The 13140-nt window shown below is 44.5% G+C and overlaps 1 protein-coding gene and 1 long non-coding RNA gene across 3 annotated transcripts in view; both read left to right on the forward strand.

Annotated features, from left to right (window-relative positions):
• Positions 1-6677, forward strand: part of LOC138978903 (uncharacterized) — a 28509-nt gene extending 21832 nt beyond the window's left edge. For both annotated transcript variants that reach the window (XM_070351719.1, XM_070351720.1), the window contains exon 13: positions 4531-6677. In XM_070351719.1, the coding sequence (XP_070207820.1) occupies positions 4531-4602 (72 nt within the window). In that variant the 3' untranslated portion in view covers positions 4603-6677. The remainder of the gene's footprint in view (positions 1-4530) is intronic.
• Positions 6678-9020: 2343 nt separating this feature from the next.
• On the forward strand, positions 9021-9296 carry LOC138978905 (uncharacterized). The gene is made up of 2 exons (XR_011459839.1): positions 9021-9143; positions 9252-9296. It is a non-coding gene; the product is annotated as an uncharacterized lncRNA (long non-coding RNA).
• The last annotated feature ends 3844 nt before the right edge of the window (positions 9297-13140 follow it).

The raw sequence follows: 13140 nt of genomic DNA on the forward strand, positions 1-13140 counted from the left end.
CGTTTCCGGCGCTGCGCTTCCGGCACTCGCTGGAAGCATAGGTCCTCTGACGTACGCACCCGCTGTGGTCGTTTCCGGGGTTGACCGGACGTTGCCCCCCGGGCATTCGTCCTCTGTTCAGTCACACCCTGGCTTCCTCGAAGACCATTGTGTGGCGGAGCAATGGCGGTAGCCGTTACTGGCGCTGCGCTTCCGGCACTCGCTGGAAGCATAGGTCCTCTGACGTACGCACCCGCTGTGGTCGTTTCCGGGGTTGACCGGACGTTGCCCCCCGGGCATTCGTCCTCTGTTCAGTCACACCCTGGCTTCCTCGAAGACCATTGTGTGGCGGAGCAATGGCGGTAGCCGTTACTGGCGCTGCGCTTCCGGCACTCGCTGGAAGCATAGGTCCTCTGACGTACGCACCCGCTGTGGTCGTTTCTGGGGTTGACCGGACGTTGCCTTTAGGGCATTCGGGCTTCCGGCCTCCGTCCTCGCATTCGGCGCTTCCGCTTTTCGCGGTCTCGTCTGGTGCTTTCCGGCTCCGCCCGGATTTACTGCTCCTTTCGCTTCCACTTCCTCCCGGATGTCGGTAGCTGAGGAGCAACGCCAGCCCTTCGGGCAGGTGGTGTCTCAGCTCTGGCCGATGTAGTCAGCGTTTCAACCTTCGGTTGTCGCGTCGACTGCCGTTCCGGTTCCTGCAGCTGCAGACTTGCCGTCTTTTCTCTCTTAGCCTGATCGAGGCATGAGTTAGGACGACGTCGGGGGGGACGGATTTCCGGTTTTCCGGTTATGCCGTTTCACCGGCCTTCCACCAGTACGTGGACTTCGGTTTTTTCGCCGGTCGTGTCGGACATTCAGTCTGTCGTCAGCGATTCCACACGTGCTGGTTATTGGGAAAAGGCTTAACGCTGTCCTCTAAGCTGCGGCAGAGGTCACGTCGAAGGTTTTCCCGGGCGGGGCTTCGGCCTCCTACACTTCCTGTCTGGAAGCATAGGTTCTCCATCACAAGCGCACGTAGTGGCTTGTCTGGGGTTGACCGAGGACTGGCCTACGGGCGTTCGGGTTCCGGCCCCAGTCCTCTTCTGTTCTGTCTCACTCTTGTTCCGTCGTGGGCATTTGTGTTTCACCAGTGCGGCAGCCGTTGTCGGCGTGGTGTTTCCGGTTTTACTGGAAGCATAAGTCCTCCATTTCAAGTACACGTTGCGGTTTTGACTGGAGTTGACAGAGGACTGGCCTACGGGCGTTTGGGCTTCCGGCCTCAGTCTACTCTATGCATCTTTCGCTTCCGTTTTTCGCGGTTTTGTCTGCTGCATTTCCGGCTCTGTTCGGATACACTTCTCCTCTCCCTGACACTCCTTCGGAGGTCGGTGGGTGAGGAACAGCAGCTGGCCTACGGGCATTTAGGCTTTTAGCCTCAGCCGGGGCAGTCTTCACCTTACCTGTTGGGTGTTGCGTTTACTGCCTAGTCAGTTCGGGTGGCCCTGGACGTTTCCCCTATTCACGACCGTCAGTAGGGGGATAAGTCAGGTCTTTTTCCGGTTGGATGGTTTTCCGGTTTCCGGTCATCTCATTCATCAGTTTACCACCAGCAACTGTGACTTCGGTTTGCGTTCGTAGCTGAGCTATTCTGGTTCTCAGTCTTTAGTCAGCAATCGAACACGTTCTGGATTTCCGTCGCAGCTCAAGCTTCGGCTCAGGATTTCCCTTGGGTGCATCGACATTGGCGGCTTCCTTGTTGTCGATGTCGGACTTCCGTTCCGTGAAGATAGGATGTTTTTCTACTTCCGGTTCCTTAGTCACCTTTTGTAGGTACCACGGTTTGCAGGTTTTGGCTAGGCCATCTCCTCCCGAAGGTGGTATCTCTAGTGTTTTGGTTCTGCCGCGGTTTCTACTATGGTTCAGTTCCGGAACATGCTCAGCCTTGGCTGGCTTCGGCTACACGGGCTTCACCTTTTGTTCCTTCTTGCTTATTCAGCCTTTGGAACTTGCCTCCTTTCTCTACTCTGTTGGCCAGCCCTTGCTAGGGTGAGCATGGAGCAGATGAGGCTGCCCTTCCTTCTCTACGCTCGCACGGCGGGTGTCGGAGGGACTCGTTTCTTTCGCATTCTCAGTTCCCTGAACAGTCAAAGAGAGTCGCTTAAACTTGGCCTGCAGTAGAGATTCAGTCGAGTAGAGATCACCAGGTCTCTGACTGCTTTACAAAGGTTGAAGGAAGGTAGGGCTAGCATACTCAGAAACATGCTTAGCAGAAGCATGCTCATTCCTCTGGTTAAGCTAAGCTGGCAGCCAATAGGCAGCCTTGGCCGGGCAACAGCCATTCCACGTTGCGGCGATGGTGGTTGTTGCCTTCCCGTTTCTTGTGGCTTGTGGGGTTCTCTGGCTTCAGGTTACCCCTGTTTGGCCACAAACGTTCGGACTTTGGTCCTTGTTGTCTTTCATCGAGTCGGACTCTGTCTTTCTCTAGTGATCAGACGCGTTCTGGTGTTTCGTCCAAACTTAAGGTTCACTTGAGTTGTCCTCGGAAGTTACATTCAGGTTTTCCTGAGGGGGCATTGTCTTGGACAATGGATGTTTGAGGAGTAGTTCTTTGTGGCTTTCCTCCCCTCTCTCAGGTTTTGGCTACTCTTCTCCTTCGGGCAGAGGTTTAGTTAAGGTTCGGTTCCTGTGACTTCAGTCTTGGGCCTTTCCTCTCTTCTTCCTCATCTTAGTATGAGGCGAGTCCGGATGACGTCTGTCGGGTCGGGTTTCCTTACAGTCGCCCGGCTACAAAAGGCAACTTTGTCTAGGGCGGTTGTCCGTTTTTCTCCGCGTTGGACTCTGTCTTCAGACAGGGACAGACGCGCTCTGGGTTTCTGGCCAAACTCAGGTAGGCTCTTGATTTGGCTAGGAAGTTAACTGCCTGTTTTTTCCCTGAGAACTCTGGTTTCGGGAGTCTTATGGCTGGCTGGCTTCACGGTTTACGTTTACCAGTCTTGGTTTTCTGCTTTCGGTTTTTGATTCACTCTCGATTACCTTCAAGCAGACTGTTTTGGGAACATTCTGGCTTTTAGCCATTTTGTTTATGGTTGCCAGTCACATCGGTTTTTGACCACCGTGGGTCCTCACTTCCGGTAGCTTACGCACAGTCGTAAGTGGCTGCTGTCGGGTGCTACCTCTCTCCCTGCGTTCGCAGGGACTGGTAGGGGATAACTGGCGACCTTCTATTTGTGAGTTTTCTCTTCGAGGTGGACTCTGGTACTTAGTGCTTGGATGTCTCTCTCTCGCTCTTTCGTGGGGATTGGTCACTCTTATTTTGAGCTGACTTCTTTCTCACAAGCCTTTTGGGCTTTACTACATCCCAAGGTTTGCAGACTTTGGCATGGTTGTCTTAAGGTCACCGCGGGGGTTCGTCCTTCTCAGTTGAGGGGACAACCTTACGCACGGATCTTCTCAGGACATTAGCATTTCCTTCCAATAAAGGGGGGGGGGGAAGCTTGTCTTTCCCTTGGCTCGCCAGGGTTATTAATCCAAGGCTTGGGTCTATTCCTGTGCTGTTTTTTACGGCTAGGAGATTGGAAGAAGTGCTGAGCACAGCTTTCTGGATCTCTGAGGTTGTCTCTTTCGCTTTGCCTGAGATACTTCTCGGCTGTCAATCAGGACTTTCCTTGGTTCCCTCACTGCCTGTTGGCAGTGGGCCAGCCCTGGCAAAGGCTTTTGAGTGGGTTAGATTTTCTTTCCCACTGGGACCGCCCTGATTCTTTGGCAGCGGTCCAGGTTTTTGGCAAGGTTTTTTGAGTGAGTTAGATTTTTCTTTCCCACCGCCTTGTTTTTGTAATCTGCTACATGTGATTCGGAGTAGGAATATGTAATTTAATCGAAAATTTTATTGTAAATTTTCATTTAATAAATATACCTACCCGAATCACATAGTATATTCCCTCCCGCCAACCCCGCTTTTGATTTGGAGAATTTATTCTTTAGGTCGAATGATATGAACCACGTGTTCAGTAGCAGTAGTGACATGGCATGCACGATGGGAGGTAACTCCCCGGGTGTATGGTCATTACCAAGGCTACGTTTACACTTTTTGTGGTTGGGGTTGCTTCCCTTAGACGGTTAGCCTTTTCAGAACCTAGCATCTCCGATTGTGTCAATGCTACATGTGATTCGGGTAGGTATATTTATTAAATGAAAATTTACAATAAAATTTTCGATTTAAAAAAAATTGGGGGAGCATGCCCCCGAACCCCCCTAGAAAAAAGGGATTTCCTCGTATTTCATCACAAGAGAGTCCCACCCCTGAAATCAACAGAGGTTAAGAACAGAAGATCTGAAAAATCAAGATCTTTAAAAGGAGGAAGTTTTAAATTAGGATACTTAATCTCTGTCTCTCTCTCTGTCTTTCCCTGCCCCTCTCGCTCTCTCTTAATCTCTGTCTCTCTCTCCTTCCCACCATCGCATCTCTCTCCTCTCTCTTTCCCCCTAACCCCTCCCCCCCCCCCCCCCCCCTCTCTCTCTCTCTCTCTCGCTCTCTCCTCTAAGAGTGTTGTGCTTTACATGTACATGCAGGCGGCCAGTACAGAACCTCACCAGTTCATGGGAGTCGGGGGACGCACAAAAGCCCAGCTGGTTGTTCAATAACCAGCTTCTCCTGAACTAGCTCCGTGGAACTCATCACTTGGCCGTCCCCATGAACATTATTAATCGGTTCAAGCTTCAGTGACAATGAAGTAACTGACTGCAAATTTCCGGGCAAAAAGTCCCCATTAAGATGATTATTGGGTTCAAATTGCAGTGGCAATGGATAGAATTATTGTCATTTCCCAGGAAACCGAATCGTCTTAAATACACATTATTTGCGTGTGTGGTGGATTCTGCTCTTTCTCTCACTATTTTTTTTACCTTGGGGGATTTATGAACACTAATTTATTGTTTTGATATTTTGAATTGCTACTAGTACCTCAGGTAACATTTGAGATGTAGATCGAGGTTTCAGATACCACATCCATGGAAGGTGAATACCCATGCAATTTAAGACTGCCAAACATGTGAGAAATCGAGGTCTTAAAAACGGACGGAGTCTTAAAAGGGGGAGGGTACATTTACAGAGGTTATGAACAGAAAATGGGAAAACTCAAGGTTTTAAAATTTAATAGGCGGAAGTCTTAATTGGGAGACCTTAAAAGATAGGCTAAACTGTACAAGGCACGGGCTGCATGTACTCGACTCTTCGGCAAAAAGACTTGATGCATGGATTTTTCTTTCTTTTGTAACAAGGAGACGGAAACTCAAATTGTTCAGATCGGTTTGCCTTCTTGGAAAGATTTAGGGCGAAAATCTCAGCCCCCTTCTATAAAATCTTGCAAGATGCAGGAACTTCTGTAACTGAGAAGAAAACTCAAATTGTTCAAATCAGTGTGCCTTAATTCTAGGATAGAAGGGTTAAGATGAGGTCCCGCAAGATGTGTGAGCTTATGGAAAGGTGCATGTTCACTTATGTTGTTACTTTGCATGCTCAGGGAGTTTTCTTTGTTTTTGTTGTTGAATCCTTGGAGTATTGTGTTGCGTTGGTTTCATTGTTTTTACAATACAGTGCCTTATAGTTATTTTGTTGCTCCCCTGAAAACGGAGTATGGTTGCCTAAATGGCGGCACAAAAACATGTCAAAAATTAATTTACTCGTGCAAAATAATAAAACAAAACAAAAAACAAGATGAGTGTACGTGGGAGCTTCAGCCTATGAACCCAGACGAAGAAAACATTTATTTGCCTTTGGCGAGCAAAGAATAATGTGCACCCCCAGCTCTAAAACTTAGCTGGTTTAATCATATTTACTAATAAATGACTCTGGTAAAGTCATTGTCCATCAGTACTCTCAAACTTGAAACATCTCTGGTGATGAACGATTTGCAGGAGCTGTAGTTTCAGATTTCAGATGTTCAAAGTCAGAAGAAATTCTGTTACATTTTTGTTACCCAAGTATGACTGGTTTATCTCTCTCCGTGTTTTCACAGGCTAACCAGAGGACAGGTTGCATATCAATTTAACTGCTCGGAAATCTGCAGTACACTATGGACGGTATTCACATGTTCGGCAGTCTTTTGCGAATATCGTGCTTTAATTGGAGTATGGCGCAAAAATATTCTTTGGGAATTTGCCCAGAACACTCCACATTTTTTCAATGCCTTAAAATTGCCTTGAATGTCTGTCTGTATTATGCATTAGAAATTCAGGACATACTAATAGTCATTGTGAAAAAGCTAGTCGACGTCGTTCTTTACATGGAAAGAATGTCAATCTTTTTATGCTTGTTCAGAGTTTTAAACGCCACTTGTTTTCGGTTTGTTCAAAGAAAGAATTATTTTCATTGTTGGCAAGTTCCAAGCATGTTGAATTTGCATGTTAATTGATTTTATCGTGTTATTTCAATACTTTTGGGGGGATAAAGGATTCCATGTTTCCATGATAAGATGTTGTGGTCTGATGCATATTACATTGATTTCACAAGCAGACAATTTTTTTCTTTCTCCTTCCCATCTTCTCTTCAAAAGAGGAGAAAATTACGAAGCAGTATTCGTTTTACATTCAAGGTTTTTTTTACAGTGAATGCTCAAATTCATTCCAGATTGTATTGTACAAGACCACTTGTTTTATCAGTGCTTTTGCACAAGGATCCTTATTTGATTTTATTCAATAAACCTTCTTTACACATTGAACTGTGTGTGTGTGTTACGTTTGTGTGTGTGTGTGATAGATAATGTTTATTTTGTGGGTAAGCATACAAAAGATATGTAGAGAGCATTGCTGCAAGGGGAAATGAAACCGTACATAATACATTGTTAATAATAGACTCATCAGTCACATGTACAGATCGAGTCAAGCACACTCCTTATAAAAACAGTTCGGCCTGATGTCTCAGATGTCACATGGGTTAACACCATCCCTCCACTTGGTCACATACCAAAAATGAAGGGTGCTCAGTGGGCACAGTATTCATTAATTTTGTAAATAAAACAAGTGGCTTTCCAAGAAATTAATTCATAAAAAAATTCCGACTGCATCGAGGAGCTAGATGTTAATATTTGGTATGTGATCAAGTGGAGGGCTGGTCTTATCCCATGTAAATTCCTGTCCAGATTTGAGATGGTGAGCCGACCTGTTTCCACGAGAAGCAGTTTAACCTTTAAATGCAACTACACCGACTTGGTGCAACCTCCTGACTGCATGTTTACTGGAATATGACTTACGTTAAATTTCAAGATTCAAGCCTTTTAGGTTTTATAGTTTGAAAGGGAAACCCAAGACAGAGACAAATCAATTAATGCATATGAGCGGGATATAACAAAAGTCTTATGCAAATAAATTGTCCAATTTCTACAGAAAAAGTACTTACGTAGTTGTATTGTTAAAAAACCCAAAGAAGAACAACACAGAATTATATCCAAAGCATACATGTATGCATAGTTTATTTTTTTCATGCACAGGTTTACACACATTATCATACATAAATAAATATTACCTTCCTAATAATACAAGCATCATTTCATTTCTCAGATATGAATACATGGACATGTATTTCCTCCCTTAAAGACCCACTCTGCCTCGTAAAAACAGTTCGCCATCTCAGATCTGGCCAGGCGTTAACATGGAATTCAGGCCATCCCTCCACATAGTCATGTACCAACCTTCCGCTTGTTCACATACCAACAATCGACATCCTGACTGCTTGCTGTGGTAAGTTGGAATTTTTGTCATACATTCATTTTTGAAAAAGGCACCAGTGTCTTTTACTTTTATTTCTTTATTTGGTGTTTAACGTCGTTTTCAACCACGAAGGTTATATCGCGACGGGGAAAGGGGGGAGATGGGATAGAGCCACTTGTCAATTGTTTCTTGTTCACAAAAGCACTAATCAAAAATTTGCTCCAGGGGCTTGCAACTTAATTAGTACAATGTATTACCTTACTGGGAGAATACAAGTTTCCAGTACAAAGGACTTAACATTTCTTACATACTGCTTGACTAAAATCTTTACAAACATTGACTATATTCTATACAAGAAACACTTAACAAGGGTAAAAGGAGAAACAGAATCCGTTCGTCGCCTCTTACGACATGCTGGGGAGCATCGGGTAAATTCTTCCCCCTAACCCGCGGGGGGTACTTGTTCACATACCAACAATCGACATCCTGACTGCTTGCTGTGGTAAGTTGGAATTTTTGTCATACATTCATGATTCATTCCAGTGCCTTTTACTAAATAAATTCTTTACAAAAAAAACAGTGTGCACAGAGAGCAGCCAGGTTTTTCATTGTTGGTATGTGACCAAGTGGAGGGATTGTCTTATTCCATGTTAAAGCCTTGCCAAATCTGAGATGGTGAGCTGAACTGTTTTCTTGAGGCAGAGTGGGTCTTTAAGCAAATTACTTTATACATGCATTATTCTGGCCTCTCTGTTGCTCAATCCTCACACAGTCATAGACCGGCACGGTTGGCCTAGTGGTAAGGCGTCCGCCCCGTGATCGGGAGGTCGTGGGTTTGAACCCCGGCCGGGTCATACCTAAGACTTTAAAAGTGGCAATCTAGTGGCTGCTCCGCCTGGCGTCTGGCATTATGGGGTTAGTGCTAGGACTGGTTGGTCCGGTGTCAGAATAATGTGACTGGGTGAGACATGAAGCATGTGCTGCGACTTCTGTCTTGTGTGTGGCGCACGTTATATGTCAAAGCAGCACCGCCCTGATATGGCCCTTCGTGGTCGGCTGGGCGTTAAGCAAACAAACAAACAAACTCTCACACAAACAGAAAAAACACTAACCTACAGATTACATCATACAAGCTAGTGTATCAAGTAAAATAACAAATATCCAGCAAGTGCCATCCTGGAAAGGAAGCATTATAATCACATCAAAATCAAAACAGCACCATTATCATATCATCAAGGATATATAATATATCACACCAGTGTAATACGTCGTCAACAACTAAATGTTTTGATTTTATACATGCAGTCATGGTTTAAACACTTGAGGATGGCAGATGACTGTAATATATTGTACATGTCCAGTGGAACCCTCTTTAAAGAGCTAATAAAAAAAACACCTGAGAAAATCAGATCTTAACAAGGAGGGAATCTTAAAATGGGAGAAAATGTACACAGGTTACAAACAGAAACTGTACACAGGTTACAAACAGAAAATGTACACAGGTTACAAACAGAAACTGTACACAGGTTACAAACAGAAAATCTGAGGCAAGCTAGAGGGTATTAAATGGGAGAAACTGTACACAGGTTACAAACAGAAAATCTGAGGCAAGCTAGAGGGTATTAAATGGGTTGCAGGCTGGCATTAAATGGTGTTCAAGGCAGGGTTCCACTTTACACAACTTAAAGCCACATCCACCTCCTGTAAACCGTCTGTTTCTGATCTCATCACGTATGTGAAAAAGGGAAAGTGGGTCACATAGGGTCCACGATCGCTCGGGGGTTGAATAAACCACGAGAACCGTATGGTGTGTGGTTTACGCATGCTAAATAGCCATTCAAACGAACTGTGTTATTTACTGCTGTTAAAAGGTGCTAGTGCAAGCATGTTCCATAAGGTTAGACTTAGAATGGCTTATTTCATGAAAGATTCCATCGTTCTGTTAACCTCATTTGAGGCGGAGTGAGGCTTTAACCAAAGTAGGTGATGCCAATGTGTTCAACCACAAAATGCTCACAACAGGCTGGTCAACTAGTTTATGAGTATGTCTCAACTACTGACCCTCCTCTGTTGGTTTTCCTTCGTCTATTTTGGAAGCTACAATTAACAATTCAAAAATAAATCACAGTATCCGAGTTGTAATGGATTTTTGTCTGTTGTACAACTGGTTTCTCCACTTCAAAGAATAGGTCGAAATTCTTGTTCTTTCTTTCTTTATTTGGTGTTTAACGTCGTTTTCAACCACGAAGGTTATAAGCCACTTGTTAATTGTTTCTTGTTCACAAAAGCACTAATCAAAAATTTGCTCCAGGGGCTTGCAACGTAGTACAGTGGAACCCCTCTCTAGCGACCTTGAAAATGTTGACAAAAATCGGTCCTTATGGAGGGGGGTCCTTACAGAGGGAGGGGGCGGGGCCACAAAGAAAGTCACCTCAGATTTTCTTAAAAAAAGAAAACAGAGAAGTTTGAGTTGCTGACGACCGTTTCCTCAAGCAAACTGCTTCGATTTCATGTTTGACATTGTCGATGGTGTCCACCAGTTCTGGTGCATGTTTCAATGCAAAAAGAGTTAGTTTCTGAGCAAGCATTTCTTTACAGCAGTCCCTGCAATGATGAAGGCCCTCCGAGAAAGAGAGTGAAAAATCGGCCACCGTTCTCAGCATCGCGTATCTGTGTGTAACCTCTTTCATTGACAAGATACTCTTGTTTTCCTGCAGCCTTGACCAGTGAGTCGGTTACCTAATCTGTGAACCCTTCAGTTGTGTTGCTTTGTCAAAAGTTAGACACAGTCAACTAGTTTTGCTCTGAGTGAACAGTGCAGCTGGCCTCAATTAGCCGGTGACACCTCTCTGGCCACAGCACCAAACAGTACATGGCTGGGGGGAGAGAGAGAGAGAGAGAGAGGGGGGGGGGGGGGGGGGGGGGAGCTGGCTAAACTCAGTGGGGTGTCCGGTGTCACTGAAGTCAGCAGGAAGAGCATTGGAGAGAAATAGAGAGGTGTACTCTTCCAAACAATTTCCAAGGATCAGTTGTCAGGGCTTAGGGTAGTCAGTGAGGGAGAGTGAGAGCGGTTTGTGTACAGTCCGACTGAAGAGTGAAAAGTCACTGCCACAAGATCGGCATGCAGTCAATAAAGCCAGACAAGAAGAATGATTATGACATGCGGCTCTATCTGCTGGTTTTTTATTCAAACTGGTTTTCAACGCTTATTCTCACAAAGCATCTGCACACCTGCCTCTGCCTCTGTGCTGTGTTTGTGTGGCTGCTTTCGTATGATGTCAGTGCATGGTGAGTGCGTTCACTGCCTTGTCACCACTTCCCCACCTTTTTCAGAATGTTTTCTTGGAGTTGGATAATTCTTTGAATTTGCGATTTTCCAACATCAAGACTTTTTGCAATCGCGATGGCAGTTTCTCCCTTTTTGTGTCTGTTCACAACATTCACTCGATTTTCGAGAGTTAAATATTTTATTTTCTTTGTAGACGCCATGTCGATCTCCACTGCTCTTCTGTCCAAAGACTGTCTATTCTGACTGAATTGAACGGTGTGTGTTGGTCACGTCAGTTTGTTTTCTTGATGATTGGTTTGTGATGTTTACTCAGCCCACCCAACCATCACACCTCTCAGCGGTTAATTAGTGCCTTTGCTTACGCAAGACGGTTATAACTGGTTATAACCGGTTTGTCAGTGATGCGTTACGCTGACTGAGTCTTAATCTTGGCTTTGTCTGACAAAGTCGTTACACAAGCTGCAGGGGCGGACCTAGTTGTGAATAAGGGGGGGTTCCAAATTGGAGCAGGGGTCCAGGGGCCGCTTAGGCCCCGGTGGGGTCCAGGGGCAAAGCCCTGGTGGGGGGTCTGGGGGGTGAATCCCCCCAGATGCTGAAGGAATTTTATTTTTTTAGGTCAATCGGAGGCCTCTCCTGGAAGATAACAAGGTATTCAGTAAATATGCGTGTACAAATATGTGCACCTTTGACTTTGAGAAGGCAATGTGCTATTTTATATGAACTACTATTTCAGTATAACTAATCATTTCAAAAATAATTCGGAGGGGGGTTAGCCTTTGAGTTTCTCGTCAGTTTCAAGCATGTTGCATTTGGAAGGAAGTAAAGCACAAGCGCTTTATTTTTTTACTAAAAAAACCCAACATTTTTTTTTAAAAAACGGATGGGGGGGGGGGGGGGGGGGTTCCGGGCACCCAGGAACCCCCCCCTAGGTCCGCCCCTGAGCTGTTAGGTCGGTCCTTAGACGTTAGAGCGGGGTGGTCGCTACACTGGTGACAACTGTATAAGGAAACACATCGGTTAAAAAAAAAAGGGTCGTTGTGGCGGGGTAGTCGTTAGAGAGGGGGGTCCTTGTGAGGGGTTCCACTGTACAATATATGACCTTACTGGGAGAATGCAAGTTTCCAGTACAAAGGACTTAACATTTCTTACATACTGCTTGACTAAAATCTTTACAAACATTGACTATATTCTATACAAGAAACACTGAACAAGGGTAAAAGGAGAAACAGAATCCGTTAGTCGCCTCTTACGACATGCTGGGGAGCATCGGGTAAATTCTTCCCCCTAACCCGCGGCGGGTCGAAATTCTTGTGAATATATCGTTTTGTCTATACATCTGTAAACAAACCTTCCTCAAACTTTTTTTGTTTTATTATTCCTACTTTGTTCATATGAAGAAAAAAAAATGTCTTCAAATCCGCTTGCACTGAACGATTCATTATTTCTTTCCCAGTTTTTCATATTAAACATATTTTATAAGTAAGTGCATTATGTTTGAAAATGCTATCTCTTACATGACAAATATTGTCAGTCAAACAGATCCGTAGATATATGCATGCTTCTAAAATAAGATTAAAAAAAAAGAGCAAAACAATAAGCATCTTAAACACTGGTTCTCTAAACAAAAGGCCACTGCAGTGAAACGTCTGTGGTGTGACCAACACACAATTGGTTGTATAAAGTTGAGTTTTTGATCATTATGCACATTATAAAACCATCAACTACTGATCCATGATTTAGGCATTTAATTTAATTGCCATCCGCACTTTGTGATCATCTTCGTCTTCATTTAAACTTTTAAACATTTAAACTTGTTGCACCAAATACTTCAGATCAAAATACATATAATAAAATCATCTCTGCAGAAATACACAATGTCATCAATGTAAAAACAACACCTGATCGCCCAAAAATCATTCAAAAGAATCGGAGACAGACAAACATTTCTTTGTAGATTTGGCACACCCATGCACACACTACAAAAAGAGCATTAGTGCTTGTATCACAGAAGTTCTGTCATGTGGTTTTAAGTACGTACAGCAGAAAAAAACTGCTTTCTTCTGTTAAAAATCAGAAGAATGTTGGCAACTCCAAAAGTGTCAGGGCATGGACAATGTCATGAAAAACCCACTCAATTCACATATCAACGGTCAACAACGCTACTTGTACATGTATCGTAAATCTTC

This window comes from Littorina saxatilis, linkage group LG10 (genome assembly GCF_037325665.1).
Source record: "Littorina saxatilis isolate snail1 linkage group LG10, US_GU_Lsax_2.0, whole genome shotgun sequence".
In the NCBI taxonomy this organism is placed as follows: domain Eukaryota; kingdom Metazoa; phylum Mollusca; class Gastropoda; order Littorinimorpha; family Littorinidae; genus Littorina; species Littorina saxatilis.